The sequence below is a fragment of the Anomalospiza imberbis genome, chromosome 15, assembly GCF_031753505.1.
Source record: "Anomalospiza imberbis isolate Cuckoo-Finch-1a 21T00152 chromosome 15, ASM3175350v1, whole genome shotgun sequence".
In the NCBI taxonomy this organism is placed as follows: Eukaryota; Metazoa; Chordata; class Aves; order Passeriformes; family Viduidae; genus Anomalospiza; species Anomalospiza imberbis.
This window is the reverse complement of record NC_089695.1, coordinates 17,821,042-17,841,579: the sequence shown is the minus strand read 5'-3', so window position 1 is coordinate 17,841,579 and position 20,538 is coordinate 17,821,042. Positions and strand designations below refer to the sequence as shown.

Genomic DNA, 20,538 nt, shown 5'->3' with positions numbered 1-20,538 from the left:
TCCCACCCCGGAGAGCTCGGCAGCCTCGGGGCAGCCCCACTCCCACCTCCACCCGGCCGCAGCTCAGGGGCTGCCCTGGCACGGGGTAAACCCTCCCCTGGCACGGGGTAAACCCTCCCCTGGCACGGGGTAAACCCTCCCCTGGCACGGGATAAATCCTTCCCTGGCACGGGATGAACCCTTCCCTGGCACGGGATAAACCCTTCCCTGGCACGGGGTAAACCCTCCCCTGGCACGGGGTAAACCCTCCCCTGGCACGGGGTAAACCCTTCCCTGGCACGGGGTGAACCCTTCCCTGGCACGGGGTGAACCCTCCCCTGGCACGGGGTGAACCCTCCCCTGGCACGGGATGAACCCTCCCCTGGCACGGGGTGAACCCTCCCCTGGCACGGGATGAACCCTCCCCTGGCACGGGATAAACCCTTCCCTGGCACGGGATAAACCCTTCCCTGGCACGGGATGAACCCTTCCCTGGCACGGGATAAACCCTCCCCTGGCACGGGATAAATCCTCCCCTGGCACGGGATAAATCCTCCCCTGGCACGGGGTAAACCCTTCCCTGGCACGGGATAAACCCTTCCCTGGCACGGGATGAACCCTTCCCTGGCACGGGGTAAACCCTTCCCTGGCACGGGATAAATCCTCCCCTGGCACGGGGTGAACCCTCCCCTGGCACGGGGTAAACCCTCCCCTGGCACGGGGTGAACCCTCCCCTGGCACGGGATGAACCCTTCCCTGGCACGGGGTAAACCCTCCCCTGGCACGGGATAAACCCTCCCCTGGCACGGGATAAACTCACCCCTGGCACGGGGTAAATCCTTCCCTGGCACGGGGTGAACCCTCCCCTGGCACGGGATGAACCCTCCAGACGAAGCCCAGGCACCGAGACACTGGCAGCCCTTTAACCCCGCTGCTATGGGGCGTGCGGGGCCCGGCAGAGAGAGGAGCGGGAGCAGCTCCCCGGCACCATTCACATGAACGTCCTGCAGGCGCATCTCCTGCATGCACATCTCCTGCAGGCGCATCTCCTGCAGGCACATCTCCTGCAGGCGCATCTCCTGCAGGCGCATCTCCTGCAGGTGCATCTCCTGCAGGTGCATCTCCTGCATGCACATCTCCTGCATGCACATCTCCTGCAGGCACATCTCCTGCATGCACATCTCCTGCAGGCACATCTCCTGCATGCACATCTCCTGCATGCACATCTCCTGCAGGCGCATCTCCTGCAGGCAGCAGCTCCTGCATGCGCATCTCCTGCAGGTGCATCTCCTGCAGGCGCATCTCCTGCAGGCGCATCTCCTGCAGGCGCATCTCCTGCATGCGCATCTCCTGCAGGCAGCATCTCCTGCATGCGCATCTCCTGCATGCGCATCTCCTGCAGGCGCATCTCCTGCATGCACATCTCCTGCAGGCGCATCTCCTGCAGGCACATCTCCTGCAGGCAGCAGCTCCTGCAGGCGCATCTCCTGCAGGCAGCAGCTCCTGCATGCACATCTCCTGCATGCACATCTCCTGCATGCACATCTCCTGCAGGCGCATCTCCTGCATGCACATCTCCTGCAGGCGCATCTCCTGCAGGCACATCTCCTGCAGGCGCAGCTCCTGCAGGCGCATCTCCTGCATGCACATCTCCTGCAGGCAGCATCTCCTGCAGGCACATCTCCTGCATGCACATCTCCTGCAGGCGCAGCTCCTGCAGGCGCATCTCCTGCATGCACATCTCCTGCATGCGCATCTCCTGCAGGTAGCAGCTCCTGCATGCACATCTCCTGCAGGCGCATCTCCTGCATGCACATCTCCTCCATGCACATCTCCTGCAGGCGCATCTCCTGCAGGCAGCAGCTCCCGGAGGCGTCGCGGTGAGGATGGGCAGGGGGGACGGCCCTGGCGAGCTTGGCCTCTGCACATCTGCAGCCCCTTGGCTTTCCTTTATTCTTTTTTCTTTTTTTCCCTCCCAGATCACTTTAAAGGTCCAGCTTCGGGCATAATTAGCGAAGCAGTTAGCGTGGCGAGGGCAGTGACCTTCGGCGGCGGCAGGAAGCGGCAGCCGTGGGTGGCCGGGGGGGCACAACACCCGCCGGGATCAGCAGTGCCTTGTAAAATCTGCTCCTGCGTCCCCAGCACAGCCTCGGCGCCTTCATCTGCCCAGAGAAAATGGGCATTTCGGTGAAATCGTGATGCTCGGCTCCTGTCCCGCGGGCTGCACCCGCACCACGATGCCCCATCCGCGCTGTGTCCCACAGCACCCGGGACAACCCGACACGCGCGGCCAGGGACTCGCACAGCATCAGCCAGCCCCCAGCAGCCACCCGTGGCCATGGCACTGTCCCCGCTGTCCCCCGGCACTGTGGGGCCACAGGGCTGCGTTTCCATGTCCGAGTTCCCTTATCAGCAGCGCGACCTTTGCTGGTCACAGATTAGGGGCTGGAGCCGCTCGGATTTGTTTGATTTCTGTTGATGGTTATTAGGCAGAGGAAGTGCCAGAAGGGATTTTGACCTCGAGTTTAAACCGACTCCAATTAGAGCCACTGAGCCTTTAATTACGGCGCTCCGGCCACTTTGGTTAAAGCAACAACAAAACCAAACACAGAATCTGGTCGAAGATGGGCTTTTCTTCCCATGGTTCCTCTGAGCTGCCACCTACTTTGTCCCTGTGCTGTGTGACCGTGGCATGGGGCATTCTGGCCCACCAAGCCCCTCATGCTGCCTCCAGACCCGGAGGTGACACCACTCCGGGTGACTCCCACGGGCAGGGGACACCCTGGCCTCACCCACTGCCCCTCACGCCACCCCCAGTGCCCCAGGGATGCTCCAGGGGAAATCCCAGGAGCTCCAGTGAAAAACACCCGAGGTTACAGCTCCGGGGCCCATCAGAGCTCGCTGAGGGGTGATGGATATTTTGGAAACACCAATTTTTCATCTGGCAGAGCTTCTATTAAGTCAAGTTTTTTTAAAAGCAAGTTCAGAGTGCTCTCGTTCTTCTCTCCACTTGGCACATGGACCATGTTTCATCCCCTGGCACCATGGTACCCGGCACAGACCTTCCTGATGCTCCAGAGCCCGGCACAGATCCCTGCCTTTTGCTTTATTGTTACATTCGTTGATATGAGGCTTTATTAACACACTTAAAGCTTAGCAAAATAGGGTTTGTATCCATGTAAGACCTGTGATTTATAATTACTTTCTAGGATATATCTTGTGGTTGATTTTTCACTTTAGACAGTGACTTTATCCTTGTGCTCTGATAATTTCCTTCCCTGCCTGGCTTTTGTCCATTTTACCCAGAAGTCTCAAAAAAAAAAAAAAAAAAAAGCCAAGGGGAAATTCTCTTTCTAAGCAGCACCCAGCCCTGAGCAGGATAGGGTGGCAGCCCAGCTGAGCAACCAGTTGGAGCAGTGAATGGATTTGGGCATTCCCAGGACCTGGGGGGAACACAACGACCCCACCAGTACCACACTGTGAAGTGTTTTATGTGATGAGTAACAGGTATCAGCACTAAAACAGCCCTTGTAAATGTTCTGTGTCGAGGTTTTAAACAGTTCTTTAATCCAGCTGCCTCCAGGTTTGGAGTATTTTGTGTATTTTCAAGCACTTTGGTTTCTTCTCTGCTCCCATGGAAGCTGTGCCATCTTTTGAACGCAAGGCAGTGAAAACAAGAGAAGGTGCTATGAAAACTTAACTTCATGTAAAAAGGAATTTCCTCAGGCCCTGCAGGCACCGGTTGGGCACACGGAGCCACAGCAGCCCCAGGATGAGCTCTGCCCCCGTTACATTTTCTGGCCCTTTCAGCTGTTCCCTCCCAGCCCCTGCTCCAGGATCTCTCTCGGGCCATGACAGAGATCTGAGAGGAGAGGAGAGCCCCAGCCCCGAGGAGAGGTCAGGGCGATCCAGCCCGTGGATCACTGCCACTAACGAAGGCACCCAAAATGAGTCAGTCCTTGGCTTTGTGTGGCCAAGGCACACGGGGATTCATTCACTGGAGTTTCTCTGGTGAGAAAGGATTTCTGCAATAAAGCCAAAAGGTTTAGAGAAATCACTCCTAAATCCAGCAATATTTATAGACTTCTTGCACATGTAACTCTATTACCCAGAGCGAGAGGAGAGGGGAAACGTGCAGCTGAAGAAACTGGGAGGTCTCCAGTTGAGTGTTTTTATTCCTCAGTGTAATCCTCTATTTCACATTATGCCATGGACATTTAGCACCAATATTTTCACCGGGGTTCCCACCAGAGCAGGCAGAAGAGCACAGACAATGGGCAGACCCCACTCCTTTCCTCCGTGGTGCTCCTACCTCCTCCACAGGCAGATCTGATTTCTTCCAGCACGTGCTGTTCTCCCTTCAGCTGAGCCTTCTCCCCTTGGGTTGCTTTTCCATCTTCCATGGAAACTGGAAATCAGATCTCAAGATGCACTTCTTACTGGTTTGGGTAGGAAGGGACCTTAAAGCTCATTCAGTGCCACCCCCTGCCATGGGCAGGGACACCTCCCACTGTCCCAGGTTGCTCCAAGCCCTGTCCAACCTGGCCTTGGACACTGCCAGTGAAGCCACAGCTTCTCAGGGCACCCTGTGCCAGGGCCTGCCCACCCTCACAGCCAGGAATGCCTTCCCAATATCCCATCCAGCCCTGCCCTCTGGCAGGGGGGAGCCATTCCCCCCGTCCTATCACTCCCTGGCCGTGTCAGTAGTCCTGGGGAGCCTGAGCTCTCTGCCCACCACGGCACAGCAGCTCCAGTCGTGTCTGCCCTCCACAGCACCAAGGCCTCCATCACAGCCTGGCTGTCGGGGAAGGCCAGAGGTATTCACTTGGTCACTGCAGGTGACCACAGCCCTGCCACTTAGGTGGTGTGAAGTGGCTGAGCTGTCACAGACCCAACACAAGTGTTTGAGCCTGGAGTCAGTGTGAACCCACACCAAACACAGCGTGGCTTCTCCCGAGCCCGTCACCCGCCCGTCCCCCCCAGAGCCTCCGTCTGTGCAGGAACGCAGAGCTGGAGGTGTCTGCAGCTTCAGGCCACCACAGGAGGAGCAACAGGAATGCCAAATATTCCAGTTCTCTGGATATTCAAGCCCAAATAAGGCCCAGATGCCAGGAGAGCAAACAAGAGGCTGATCGACCAAGTTTGGGCAAATGTGATTCAGAGTTCCCCAGTGCTGCAGATTCTGCCTTGTAGGATAAAATTCCTAATTCTATGTTCACTTATTCTTGTTTAAAGAGGAATCTGTGGAACCTCTATCCATCTCTGTCAGCCCCAAATGCTTGTTCGTGGGGACTGTACATTTCAGAAGTTCAGCTGTGAACCAAAACCAGTTTCATGGGTCAGGTAAGTCGTGTAACTACCACAAAATCCAACAAATCCCCCAAAATGGAATCACCATTTCCTGACAGGCTTGGTTACAAAAAAGATGGGACACCCTGGAGATTTGTTACACCTTCCATGGAAAGAGATGGAATGCCCCAGATAATCTGTGTTTGTCATGGATAACCAGGTGCAATAACACATCAAAACTCAATTAAACATTGTCCTACAGCAACAATTGCTACAGAAGTGACATTTATTGACGTTCTGCTGTATTTACAGGTTGAACATTGTAAAACTCCAAAGTGAATGACCACTTGGCAGAAAGCACAGGAGTGCACATTAAATCTACATTTCCAATGCATCAGAGACTCTGCTAACACAAATTATAAAAGCAAGAATTACAGGTATGTTAGGAATTGTCTCAAAAGTCCCAAGCCAAAGAAAAAAAAAAAGGCCTTTGTTTTGCAAGATGGTTTTTATACAAAGTTGCAACATGATCTTTTAGTTTTACACTACAGACTTGTTCCGTGAAAACCCCTGGAGAGCCCAAAAAGTTGGTGGTGCGAAAGGAAAGGATACTACAACACCGAGAATAAAGACTGTTAAAAGTTAATACTTGTGCCACCTCTAAATTCCCAATGACACCTTGGAGTCCGGACTGCAGCGACCCCTTTTCCTCCACAGGCCCCTGGGTGCTGGGGGACTGCAGGAGCGCAGCCACCCCTGCTGACACACCTTCACAGGTGCTGTCACCTCAGCTCCAGAGCCACCCTGCGCTGCCAGACAGGACACGGGGGACAGGGATGGACAGACAGAAAATGGGGTACAGGGATCGACAGGACACGGGGGACAGGGATGGACAGGGATGGACAGACAGGACATGGGGGACAGGGATGGACAGGGACAGGACAGGAGATGATGTACATGGAGTACACAGGATGGACAAGACACGGGGGACAGGGATGGACAGGACACGGGGGACAGGGATGGACAGGGATGGACAGACAGGACATGGGGGACAGGGATGGACAGGGACAGGACAGGAGATGATGTACATGGAGTACACAGGATGGACAAGACACGGGGGACAGGGATGGACAGGACGCAATGTACATGGAGTACAGGAGATGGACAGGGACAGGACATGGAGTACATGGTACAGGGATGGACAGGGACGGGACAGGAGATGATGTACATGGAGTACACAGGATGGACAGGACACGGAGTACATGGATAGACAGGACATGGAGTACAGGGTACAGGGATGGACAGGGACAGGACACAGAGTACAGGGGTGGACAGGACATGATGTGCATGGAGCACATAGGATGGACAGGACACGGAGTACATGGAGGTCCATGGGATGTACAGGACACGATGCACACAGGCTGGACAGGATGTGGCACGTGTGGGCTGTACAGGACACAGCGCACACTGTACAGGACAGGGTGACACACACTGTACAGAACAGGGTGTCACACACTGTCCAGGACAGGGTGACACACTCTGCCCACCACAGGGTGTCACACTCTGCCCAGCACAGGGTGACACACTCTGCCCAGCACAGGGTGACACACACTGTACAGAACAGGGTGTCACACACTGTACAGAACAGGGTGTCACACTCTGCCCAGAACAGGGTGTCACACACTGTACAGGACACGGTGTCACACTCTGCCCACCACAGGGTGACACACACTGTACAGGACACGGTGTCACACACTGTACAGATCAGGGTGTCACACACTGTACAGATCAGGGTGTCACACACTGTACAGGACACGGTGTCACACTCTGCCCAGCACAGGGTGACACACTCTGTACAGATCAGGGTGTCACACTCTGCCCAGCACAGGGTGTCACACACTGTACAGGACAGGGTGACACACTCTGCCCAGCACAGGGTGTCACACACTGTACAGAACAGGGTGTCACACACTGTACAGAACAGGGTGTCACACACTGTACAGAACAGGGTGTCACACTCTGCCCAGCACAGGGTGTCACACACTGTACAGAACAGGGTGTCACACACTGTACAGAACAGGGTGACACACACTGTACAGAACAGGGTGTCACACTCTGCCCAGCACAGGGTGTCACACACTGTCCAGAACAGGGTGTCACACACTGTCCAGAACAGGGTGTCACACACTGTACAGAACAGGGTGTCACACACTGTACAGAACAGGGTGTCACACACTGTACAGAACAGGGTGTCACACTCTGCCCAGCACAGGGTGTCACACACTGTACAGAACAGGGTGACACACAATGTACAGAACAGGGTGTCACACACTGTACAGAACAGGGTGTCACACTCTGCCCAGCACAGGGTGTCACACACTGTACAGAACAGGGTGTCACACACTGTACAGAACAGGGTGTCACACACTGTACAGAACAGGGTGTCACACACTGTACAGAACAGGGTGTCACACTCTGCTCAGTACAGGGTGTCACACACTGTACAGAACAGGGTGTCACACACTGTACAGCACAGGGTGTCACACTGCCCAGCACAGGGTGACACACACTGTACAGCACAGGGTGTCACACACTGCCCAGCACAGGGTGACACACTCTGTACAGATCAGGGTGTCACACTCTGCCCAGTACAGGGTGTCACACACTGCCCAGCACAGGGTGACACACTCTGTACAGATCAGGGTGTCACACTCTGCCCAGCACAGGGTGTCACACACTGTACAGAACAGGGTGTCACACTCTGCCCAGCACAGGGTGTCACACACTGTACAGAACAGGGTGACACACAATGTACAGAACAGGGTGTCACACACTGTACAGAACAGGGTGACACACTCTGTACAGATCAGGGTGACACACACTGTACAGAACAGGCAGGGCCCGGGCAGCTCCCAGGCTGGAGGAGGAACTAAAGCAAGCCTGGCCCCTGCTGGCCCCGGGGCGGCTCCTGCTGCCCAAACACCACAAACTCCGGCTGAACGGCTCCATCAGCACTGGCTGCAAGAGCTGCTTCAAACATTAGCCACTAATGAGTCAACAATTACAGAATTCTGCGTTAATTATTAAAATTTTACACCTAAAAACAAATCAAAAGTAATGCTTATCCTTTTTTTTTCTTTTTCCAACAGTACTTTTATTTATTTACTTTAAAGCAGGTGATTATTTTTTCTTCTGCTCCAGAGCCTTGATTCACTTCCTGCAGGTGTCCTGCTGCTTCTTGGGGGGGATTTCACTAATGCAGGAAGACATTTGCCAGAAAACATCTGTTGGAGAAGGATATTGAACACCGACACTGCAGTCAGAGGGTTATTTTGGATAACAGGAGGATGTTGTTCACACAGCACAGGATGTCTAAGGGCTTATGAAGTGTCTCAGCACACAATGATGTGACTCCAGCGAAATGCTCCGGAATTTGTGTGTATTTTACGGGATAACACCAGGATTGTGTCCATTACTGCACACACAGATGGAATAGTAAACTCCAGCTTTTCACCAGATTCATTTCACCAGGTTGTATTTTCTGGTTTGCACTCATTATTGCCCTCCTAATTTTCTAAAAATTATCCCTGCTCTGAAATAAAAATAATCCCTCACTGTGCCCTTTGCATCATGCCCTGAAGAGGAAATCTCATCTAAGGACAATAATACACTAAAAATCCAAGTCTTTTGTGGTTTTTTTTCACTCAGAATTCAGAATTAAAGATTTATTTTCAGGGGAAGTATCACAGTTGAAATATTTATGAATTATTCTGGACATTTATCTCAGCATATCTGAAAGTGCTTTTTGAAAATGCTCTAAAATGACACATAAATAAGAATTTAAAAACTCTACATCTCCAAAAGCAAGGAGGGAAGCCAGGTCTCTAAAACTGTAGTTTCAAACATAGGAGAAGTCTATGCAAAAAGAAACCACCGAGTTCATTTAGGAAATAAAAAATAAAAGTTTTGGTAAAGGAGCAATTTTTTTTTTAATTTGTTCAGTCAGACAAAATACAGAGATAAAGTTGACTTTAAATGCTCACATTCCGTGACCATAAACTGGGGGAAATCAACCCTCTGGTGACTCAGCAGGAATCTGGGAGGACATTACAGATCCTGGAGGAGGTCACAAACCAGAACTTTCTTAAACAGAACTGAGACACGTAAAGAAATTGGCTGAACTATTTTTACACACTATCACCAGAGGAAAGCACTGCACAATGGCTGTTCTGTGCTGCAGGTTCTCCTCACAGCCTGGAAATGAAGTAGAATCGTGGGCAATTTGCAGTTTCTAATAAAAGGGAAGTGCATTTGGAAACCCAAGGCTCGGTTTTCAAATCTCAACAATTTAATGACCCCCAATTTAAAGCTGGGGTTGGTTTGGTTTCTTTGACTGTCCCAGCTGCAATTGCCTCTCTGGGGAAATGGAGTGTTATTATGATATTTCTAAAGGGAGCATCATGTTGCATTCCCCAGCTGGGAAGCAACCTATTCCAGGATTTCCTTCCCCTCGGGGAGGGACAGTTAATGCCAGGCCATTATCTGCTGTGAGCAGGAAATTATGCTACAAGGCTTCAGCTACTTAAGCCTCCTCCTTTAAAGCCCCATTAAGGCAGCCAGGCTGAGGTTCAGCACTGAAGCAAAAGACTCCCAGGCACTTTTTGCAAGATGCTCAGGCAGGACAGCTCAGGTGTGTGGGAGGGTCTGAGGAGAGCAAAGGTGTGCAAGGGTGTCATTTCTTCAGGAACCTGGCAGCAGTTTCAAACAGCAGAATTCAGACAAATTGCTCGTTCTGGGACAAAAGCCAAAGGCAGTAGCACGCCCCTCTAACAACATTTTGTGACCCCTCCTCGGGTTTGGGACACACCACGTGTTTCAGGCATGTGATTTGTTCTCAAAGACACATTTGCCAAATACACTGCAGTACCAAGGGGCAGAGGTTTTGTTCTCACAGTATCTAGTCAGGGAATCAAATGAATATCCAATTCCTCAGAGCAAAAACTCAGGGAGAAATGTCCAGTGTTCCTCTGCCTCCCATCAGGTCAGTCTGGGCTCTGCAGACTCAGGAGCTGGGCAGGGGGTACCAAGAAACAACTGTTCCCTGCGTCCTTCACTTCTAAAAATATTCAAGCAATGGAAAGTGTGGCCTAGAAAAGTCACTAAATAGAGTTAAAATCAAAGCAGAACAAATTCAGGAAAGCAGAAAATTTACCTTTAGTAAATAAAGAGAACTCTGGTTCTGGGAAGAGTGGAAAACGTATCTGGCATCTTCCTAACTTTTGCATAATTAATAAATCCTCTGAGAAACAGCAGAAAACCTGCAGGGGAGAGACACAATTGTCCAGTTAACACAGGTGTTGCTTCTTCAAGGAGAGGGAGCAGCTGAACTCCCTGCCACCACTACAGAGGAACCTCATCACTGGGATGCACAGCAGCTGATCACACAGTAATTATTTTTGGTAGCAGTAACACCTCTTCTTTCCATTTCAGGTAACTTCAAAAACAAACTTTCCTTGGGCAACCACAAAACTTTTGAATCCAAACAAGATCCAGTGATTCTCAAAGCAGGAAAAAGAAAATAAAATGAGGAAGGCAACAATCCTCTCTTCCATTTAAGATGCAAGAGCAGACAAAACACCAGTTAAAAGCAGTATTCTCTTCTAAACTTCTGGATGATGTCAGGATGCTGCCACAAAGAACTGGCAACAGAAGGACAATGTTTACATGTGCCTTTAAAACCTGAATGTGTTCAGTCAGAGGAGCATGAGGCTCACATTTCATCTGACATCTACACACACGTATTTAATAGCCAGGAATGCTCACAAAATCCTAACTGACTTCACAGAGTTTTTAGACATCTTTCCCCCCGCAGACACTCACCTAGTACAAGGAAGACCCACCAAAGCCAGTACTGGCCATCGAAGTAACCAGGAAAATAGGTGGAGAACTGAAAAACAGCCAAAAAATGCAGTTTAGAGCACATGGAAGTTTGTGAACCAACGTCTACCCCCACCAATTTTAGCAGTAACCAGATCAGGGCTGCATACAAGAGATCTCATGGAATGCTGCATTTCACCAGCTGCAGGAATGAGTTACCTCCACAAACTGTTCTTTATGGTTTTTCTGCACCAGCTCCAACAAGGGGAATGGGACAGATTCAACACCCAGCTCTGAATTCTGGCAATCAGTGAGGCACAAGGACACTGGGCAAATATTCCTGTTTTAAATTGTGTCCTGGATGCTTATAAAGCACAGCTGCAGGTTCAGAAAGGGCAGAGCAGGCTTGCAGCAGTGCAGTACATTCATTACACTGTCAGGTTGGATTCTTTAACAGCTGGGAAAGAAATCCCACATCTGTGGAACCCACTGACAAGACTCCCAATTGGGAAATTACTGCTATTAAAAGAAAGGCACCAGCACTATGAGAGCACTGAAGTTCACAGTTTCAGTATAAATACAGTATCATTCCTCTGGGTTTGTTCTATTCAAGTTTAAAAACCTAACAAAAGATAAGTTAGTTACTGACATCTAAATCAAATCCACAGTTAATGTCACCTCTTAATCCAGCAAAGAGTCCTTAACACCTCTGTACCAAGATGACCACAAAAACTGTCTACAGAAAAGTGAAGAGATGCTGTATTTACACATGAGAATTCCCAGCCCCAAAAGACAGGGTAGGAAGTGACAGCTCTGACATTAATGCTCTCAACTTCTACTTACAGCCAGCGAGCTGCTTTGCTTGACATTCAACTTTCAGCCTGGAATGCCATCATTTCACAGGCTCCAAATAAAGATTTCCTGATGGAAATATTTTCTCCCAATCCCTCAAAAAACATAAGAGCAAAAAACCTGGAGCAGGATGGCAGCTCACTCCTGGAGCGGGATGGCAGCCGGCTCCTGGAGCAGGATGGCAGCCGGCTCCTGGAGCGGGATGGCAGCTGGCTCCTGGAGCGGGATGGCAGCTGGCTCCTGGAGCGGGATGGCAGCTGGCTCCTGGAGCGGGATGGCAGCTGGCTCCTGGAGCGGGATGGCAGCTCGCTCCTGGAGCGGGATGGCAGCTGGCTCCTGGAGCGGGATGGCAGCCGGCTCCTGGAGCGGGATGGCAGCTCACTCCTGGAGCAGGATGGCAGCTCACTCCTGGAGCGGGATGGCAGCTGGCAGCTGGCTCCTGGAGCGGGATGGCAGCTCGCTCCTGGAGCGGGATGGCAGCTGGCTCCTGGAGCGGGATGGCAGCCGGCTCCTGGAGCGGGATGGCAGCTCACTCCTGGAGCAGGATGGCAGCTCACTCCTGGAGCGGGATGGCAGCCGGCTCCTGGAGCGGGATGGCAGCCGGCTCCTGGAGCGGGATGGCAGCCGGCTCCTGGAGCGGGATGGCAGCCGGCTCCTGGAGCGGGATGGCAGCTGGCTCCTGGAGCGGGATGGCAGCTGGCTCCTGGAGCGGGATGGCAGCTGGCTCCTGGAGCGGGATGGCAGCTCGCTCCTGGAGCGGGATGGCAGCTGGCTCCTGGAGCGGGATGGCAGCTCACTCCTGGAGCAGGATGGCAGCTGGCTCCTGGTGCCTGCTCCTGTGCCGCAGGGAGGCTGCACCAGAGGGCACCCACGGCCTTCTCCCACTGCTGCTCCAAACCTCACTCCTCCCACGGCCCTGCTTCCCTCTCCTCATCAGCTAGCCTGCATTTTAGAGAATCTCCTACTTTCCAGAGGAGAGCCTAGGGTACAGCAGGCTGCAGAGGCTGAAGGCAGGGCTGGCCTTGCCTGGGTTAATGTTTTCCCAGGATCAGAGCGTTGCTGCTGCTCAGCACAAACCACACTCTGATCAGGCCAGTGCCTCTGTCAGACACAGAATGCATCCCAGAATCCCAGAGTGGGCTGGGCTGGAAAGGGTCCTACAGCTCCTCTCTTTTGCCACAGACAGGAACACCTTCCACTATCCCAGGAACCCCTGTCCAGCTTAAACCTGGACACTTCCAGGGATGGAGCATCCCCAAAGCATATCTGGGTGTGCAATCTTTCTTTTCTTTTACTACAATTGTAATTCCAGCATATAAACAGGATGGAATTATGAAAAAGCTCTGCTCTTACTGAATAAGTAGCTCAAAAATTATTTTATTATTTAAAAAAAACCAGCTAAATTTATCACTAATTTCAGTATGAGATAAAAACCTGCTGGGAAACAACAGTGTCAGTGTCTGTACGTGGTTTTGCACCACACAACTCACCCTGACAATAAGGATCCACTTAATAAGAGAGAGACCAAAGCCAGAAATGGCCCCATATCGTCCTGCAGCTGAAGTAGTCAGACAGAAGGACAGGAAAAATCCAATCCAGTTGAAGAGGAATGCCACTGAGAAAGCAGGAGAAAAGCAGCAGGTCAAGACACCTTTATATTCCAAGGAAAAAAAACATGAACCCCTCACACACATGTTTTTCCTGGTGCTACATAAACATAAATGTGACCCTAACTATTCTGGGTCAGTGCTTGGAAAAAAGTTCATTCCATCAGGTACTTACTGAAGAAAGTCAGCATGAAAATGCCATCATTTCCTATCCTCAGCTGGTCGGTGTCATCAAAGTCATCCCTTGTCACAAAGTCATCATCCTGCAATGCAGAGGGAGGCAGCACATGAGGGATTTAGGTCAGGCCAGTCCACACAGCAACCCTACTTCTGGGTGTGACTCTTCAAAAAAAGGGCTGGAATCCTAAATCTCAAAAGGCTACAAATGCAAGCATGAGAAAATTCCTGTTTCTCGTCCTGAAATGGTGCAGGGCATGGAATGTTATCTATATAATAGGAAATGTATCTTTATTTTTAACACAGTCAAGATCCAGCATGTTCTTGTTCTCACTGTGAAGAATTCTTCAACTCATCAAAAAATTATCATCTCAGCAAGGAATTTGGCTTCTGTGAAGAAGTGCAATGAGCAGTGGACTTCTAATGCTAGCAGGGGTGAAGGGAATGGCTGAACAAGAGATAATATTGAAAAAACAGAAAGATGTAATTCTGACAGAATGGTTTTATCATCCTTGTATCAGCTACACTGACCTCCAGAAAAGTCAACTAAGTAAGAAGCAGGAGTATCAAGGGTAGATATGCCAGACAGCTGAAGAATTAATCCTAAATCTTTTTTTAAAATGAAAAAAAAACCAACAAAAACCCCAGTGTCAGTGCACAGGGATACAGCACAGTCCCTCTGTCAGCTTGCCAAGCTAATCTGGCTAGCACATGCTGGCATTACTGAGATGTCTGACATCATCACAGCGCTCAGAGGAAAACGAAGGAAAAAAAATAGCCACAGGACTCTCAGAAGTGTGGAATATCACCACCCCAGGAAGCTTCAAAAACACAAAAAAACCCAACACAAATGTTAGAAGTCGTGACACGTGACGGGCAGGAGCTAAAGCTGAAATTGCATGCAGCAGTGCAGGGACAGGCAGGGACACTCACCCTGCCAGGAACCAAGGGAATGGTGGCCTCGGCCTTGGTCCTCTCGGCCTCGTCGTAGCTGGGCAGAGTGGTGGCCACGTTGTAGGACGGTGGCTTCGGGAAGCCTGACTCATCCTTGTAGTCAAAGAAAGCTGCACAAAACCAGGAGGGAACTCAGGAGTTACACAGGAGGGGACTCAGCACTTCCTCAGCAACGCCGTGCTGGGAACGAGCAGTGCTCCGGGTGACTCCCAAGGAGCCCCGTTCCCCACGCTGTTCAAGCCTGTCCCCTCCCCACCCTTGCCCCCATCCCAGCCTCCTGCCATCCCAAAGCAGAAAGGGAGCACCGTCTCTGATAGCCAGCAACCCAGGGAACACTCACTGAACATGTCTGGCTGTACTTCTGCTTAAAACAACACCACATGCTGTGCCTCTGCTGACTTGGATACTCAGAAACAGTCACGTTTCCAGATCCAAGTGGTTATTAAAGTTATTAGTGACAGGACAGGAGGATGATTCAAAGTCCCATACTTATGGCCAAGTGCTTAGTTATTGGAAAGTGCAGGAAAAGTGAATTCTTTAAACCCTTTTAAGTAAGGAATCCTTTAAGGAAGGGGCACAGCATCATCCAAATGCCAGATAATGAGAGAGGAACCACAAATCCTCCCAGCACTTTGATTTTTAACTGCCTTCAATTTACTGAGAACACTGTGAACTGTAACTTGAACACCCCTTGATGGGATGACATCAGATGAGTGCAGCCAAATTGCATCCCCTAAACCACAGGCTGTACCGACAGGCTGTGTGGATCAATCCTGATCCCTGCAGCTTGGGAAGGTGCTGCAGAGCCAGCCGTGGATGAGGAGAGCAGTCAGTGGCAGCAGAGCAATGCCAGCCCTTTGCCCAGGTGACAGTACCTGCGCTCTCTGCAGAAATGCTGCTGTAGGGCGGCGGCGCGTCGTTCACCACCGGCACGGCCTCGCCCGGCTCCTCTTCATTCTGCAGCTGAACAGAACCACACACCAGGGCTCAGGGGGCTCCTCAGGGCTCTGACACCACCCCTGCAGCTTTAACTGCACACAACAGACTCTTCTGGAAGGAGACTGTTCTGCAGCACCACGGGACACAGAGCAGCTGCTCCCTCCCTCCGAAGCATTCCCACTTGAAATGATCTTTCATCCTTGTTTTAATGTTGTTTTAAAACCCTCTCCTCACACACCTGGACTCCAGCAAAGCACAGCACACAGCTTTCCAGTACCTTTCCATTTTCCTGGCACTTCCTCAGCTCACACTGTGTGGAAGCTGCAGTTGCATCTGTTTTTAGTCAAAGAAATACAGTGAGATACCCAACAAAAGGCTCCATTGCTGCCTGTGGCTTTGCTAAGGAAGTTTTTTTTCCATGGATACATTACATAATGATGCACAGAAGTATAAATGTTGCCATTTCCCTTCAACCTTTCACACCGCATGACTGAAAAGGAGCCGGTTTATTTTGTGCACTGTGCTTCCCACAGGCTCTGTATAAATAACCAGGAGCTATCACAGATCCAGCATCACCCGCACGAGGCAGGTGTGCCATGGCAGCTTTGATCAGGAGCAGCAGTACCAGGCCAGAAAGGAGGTTACAGCTGCCATCTCATGTTCCCCTTCCTTCCATTTCCCATCACCTCAGCAGCAAAGGCACTGAGGTTTTCTGCAGAACAACTCACCTCAAACAAGCACCTCCAGACTGAAGCACTGGGCTGAGCAGGAGGCACTGCCCTCGTTTGAAATCACCACTGAACAATGTCTCCTCCAGCTCTCCCTCCTGCAATCCCACACATTTGCTCCTGAAGCCATCCAGGATATTTTGCTTTCTTTTCTTTGGAGAGACATGCTGCCATTCTCCTTGAGCGTTTAACACAGGGGTGGGGGCGTAGGGGAATGTTCTTATCTTATTTGTATCAGGGGAAAATAAATCAGCTCACACTTCTAAATGCAGATCTTGGATATCCAAGTGTTCTGTGCTTTGGAGTTTTATTCCTTTTGCTGCTTAACATCAAAGATCACGGAATGGTTTGGGTTGGGCCATCCCTGAAAGCCCATCTCATTCTACCCCCTGCCATGGGGAACCTCTCACTGTGCCAGGCTGCTCCAAGCCCCAATGTCCAACCTGGCCTTGGGCACTGCCAGGGAGCCAGGGCCAGCCACAGCTGCTCTGTGCCAGTGAAAGTCTACAATCTACAGTCTGCTCCAGATCACACTATGTCCACATCCTCTGTGAAAGTCTTGACTGTGCTTAGCAGATGACAACAAGTGGTTCTGCTGGCAGGTTCAAGGGGTCAGCTGAGAGGGAGAAAAGGGAGGAAATTACACTGGAAAGCATCAGAACAAAATCAGGAGCACTGTCTGCCAGTCCAGGTGCAGCCAAACAGCAGAGCACCACAGTCCTGCGCTCCAGTTGCACGTCAGCTGAAGCTCACTCTGCTGTCCAGGAACATTTTCTAAACAGAATAGGTGGGGAAGAAAAAGAGCACTTGGGTCAGCCCCAAGCTTTGTGGATAAGCAGTCCTCACATGACAACGCTGAACCATCTCCTTGAAGAAGGAGAAATCAGTGATCCGGATGAAAATTTAATCCGTGTTCCAGGGAGCAGCTCCCAGCACAGCTGTCAGCAGGACACAGCCCCAGCGCTGCTCCCGGGCCAGATGTCAGGCAGAGCAAACAATCCCAGGGTGTGAGGTGGGATGTGTGGGGCTGGAGGTGAAAGGACCTGCCTCACCTGCAGCTTCACTGAGCCCCAGGGCACCGAGCAGGGACAGGAGGAGCTGCAGCAACTCCCACCACACCTTCGTCTTCTGAAAGCCTTTCCAAGAACAAAAACGCCTCATTTTATAAACCCCACGGAGCTCAGCATTAGAAGTAAATGCAAACTAACTTGAGAAGCAATTGCTTATTAGAATATGCTTCAATTTTTTAAATAAAAAGACCGCATTACTCCAGAAATCCCAAACCACCCTGCACAGAGCAAGAGGGGCAATGGAAGGGACAGGAAAACACAGAGCCAAACTGCTTGATTCAATCTCTGCCCAGAGAGGCTGCCCCCGGATCCCTGGATATGGCAGGGCTAAAAAAAGATTAAAAAGATGTGATCTTTAAGGTCATCCCAAACCAAACCACTCTGTGATTCCACGATTCCCCCAGCTCTGTAGTTTATGAATTCTCAGAAAATGCTTCACCATGCTTATTGTCAGTCTACCCACAAAAATTCAGCACTTCTTTTCTCCCTCTGCCTGTGCAGGACCTGGTCTATTAGCAGGAGGAAAGGCTCTGTCACAGCTGGGACACTCTGGATTCCACGTGCCCTTTGCTACCTGCTCTCCAGGTGAGAGGGTGGCAGAAATTCAACCCCTCATGCCTGTAAGAAAGAAGGCAGGTACAGCCTGAGAGCCCAGCCACCAGGGGAGTGGGGAGGAAAGCACCACATGTGACAACACTGGAAGAAATGAAACAAAGAGGACACAGATATTGAGTGGAATATTAACTCCTACCACCGGTTCTTCTTTCAATAGTAAAAAGAAATACATATTCTTCCACCAATGTCACGTGGGAGAAAGCAGCTGAATTCACTGCTGCCTTCAAACATCCCAATTCAGGTAATGGATAATGACACCAAAAAATGCAGCTGCTTTCTGAAGTAGAGCTCGAGGCTGTAGGAGGTTACAGTTATAGAAAACATATTTTTCTTCTAATGGACAAGGTACACAAATGCCTTCCAGCCTTTTTAATGATTGCAGGCATCTAAAATTCAACTAAGTGCCTATTAGCAGAGCAGGGAGGGTTCATGTGACAGAAGAATGACTCATCAGGCCTCGCAGGGCGGCACTGCTGCCCTGGCCTGGCCCCGGCGCCCACCTGCCCTGCACAGCTCCAGGTATGGACTCGGCTCCCAGAGAATTCCCCCGAGCCTTCAGTACCCAGAGAGCCTGGTTAAAGCGGTGTCTGACTTCAGTCTGTTCTGCTGAGGCTGTGGGATAATTCTTTCCTAGATTCACTGATGGATTTTAGCTTTTCAGGCAAGGTTCTGGTATTCGTGGCATAAAAAAATAAAACAGTCTTTACAGCCATGCGTGTAGTTATTGAAACAACAGCTTGGCTGGGATTTTTTCACCAGACTGCTAAAACAACAGAAAGTTAACTGAGAGAACACCCAGGGACATTTATTTAAAAAAAAAATCCAGCATCAGAAGGCTGGCACTGAGCAGGACATCACTTCTGGTTGCCACTTGCCCTGACCGAGACCTGTCCCATACAAATACACAGCATGGCAACATAAAAGTTGAAATCTTCCAAGCTGTTTGGAAATATTTCCATGTCAACTTTGAAGAAAGCATTTCCAATAAATATATTGGTTAATTCTTCCAAATTTCCTGAACTCAGCATATGGGCTGCTCTCATAGTTTTGAATCTTTATTTTTTAACTCTCCTTTGCCAAATTCTGAGGCTGCATGTGTAAATATTCTTTACACTAAATCAGCATCACTACACTAAACCAGCATTACTACAAGCTTGGCCTTAGCAGTAGATCACATATCATTACATATCTTCAGCCTTTTGGAAGTAAAGTCACTGCCAACTCTGAAAAGCAGAGTTATTTTTACTGACTTTCGCTTTACTTAATTAAACACAACTTGATTTGAAATCCTGACTTTTGCTCGATGTTGTTGCAAATTCCTGAAACTTAATATCAGCTTATTAATCAGCAGGAATAATGATAAGCTACCACACAAGCCAACCCACACCCCGCAGCTCTCTCCCTGATGAGCAAATAACTGTTTTCTCGGGTAGGCTCTCCATTTCCCCGGAGCAGCGACAGCCCTGAGTGTCTGGCCCAGCCCCTGCACTGGCACAGGTGTGTTGAGCACCTCTCAGGTGACACACCTGGCACCTGTGCCAAGCCAACCCTCCCAGGGGAGATGCTGATGCCCCTGGCCGAGCCCCACGCTGGGGAACCAGCCCTGAGCAGAGCCCAGCCCCGGGAGTGACCTCCCTCCACATGCCAGCCCGAGAATTTTCCATGGAAAGGGGGCTCGGGCGTTGGCAGGGGCTGCCCGGGGGGTTTGGAGTGCCCATCCCTGGAGGTGTCACCTGGAGGTGGCACTCAGAGCTCTGGGCTGGGGACAAGGTGGGGATGGGGCACAACTTGGACTCGATTTTTCCAAACTGAGTGACTTTGAGATTCTGAGATACTCCTCCCTTTTAACAAAGGACTGAAAACTGCGGCCCCACTCCCCAAATCCAGCTGGAGCAACTCCCTGGCTGGAGCACACACGGAGCAGGAACCAGCAGCAGCATCCAGCTGAGGGGGGCGATGGCAACGACCCCGTGAGCCACCAAAAGGCAAAAACACAAATCAAAACCAACTTTATGTCCACAAGATACAACCTGTGCTCATGAGGGTGTTGTCCTCTGACTCACTGCAGCCAAGGCCTGACACCACAGAAATGCTCCTCAATCCTGGGAAACAAGCTGGTCTAATTCCCTCGTTTCTGTTCAAACAGGGAGTTAGACTGGTCTGGACTGACTGGAAACAAGCACTTGGGCCAGCCCAAACCTGTGCCACACACTGGCCTTAGACTTGAGAGAATCAAGGTTTTAATATGGAAAAATTAGGTTTTAATCTTGGATAGCTGTAATTAAACCTCCCACACTTAAAGCATAAGGCCTTCTCATAATATTTAGAATCAGATTAATATTCTCCTGGACATTAGGGTATTTCAGTAAGACTTCTAAACATTTTAAAATATCACATTTTTTAAATGGTCATATGAAGAAGGTACAACAAGGGTTAAGTATCTTCTATGGA

General features: G+C 50.6%; 1 protein-coding gene across 3 annotated transcripts in view; it reads right to left on the bottom strand.

Annotated features, from left to right (window-relative positions):
* NDFIP1 (Nedd4 family interacting protein 1) overlaps positions 1–20,538 on the bottom strand; it is a 59,789-nt gene that overhangs the window by 34,985 nt on the left and 4,266 nt on the right. The window contains exons 2-8 of one of the 3 annotated variants that reach the window (XM_068206250.1): positions 15,611–15,698; positions 14,715–14,845; positions 13,780–13,867; positions 13,488–13,612; positions 11,149–11,215; positions 10,481–10,586; positions 8,396–8,552 (exon numbers count right to left, since the gene is read on the bottom strand). In XM_068206250.1, coding sequence (XP_068062351.1) covers positions 10,483–10,586; positions 11,149–11,215; positions 13,488–13,612; positions 13,780–13,867; positions 14,715–14,845; positions 15,611–15,698 — 603 coding nt within the window. In that variant the 3' untranslated portion in view covers positions 8,396–8,552; positions 10,481–10,482. Of the gene's footprint in view, positions 1–8,395; positions 8,553–8,963; positions 9,385–10,480; positions 10,587–11,148; positions 11,216–13,487; positions 13,613–13,779; positions 13,868–14,714; positions 14,846–15,610; positions 15,699–20,538 lie in introns of those variants that run through there. The other 2 variants (XM_068206251.1, XM_068206253.1) reach the window with 2 other exon arrangements.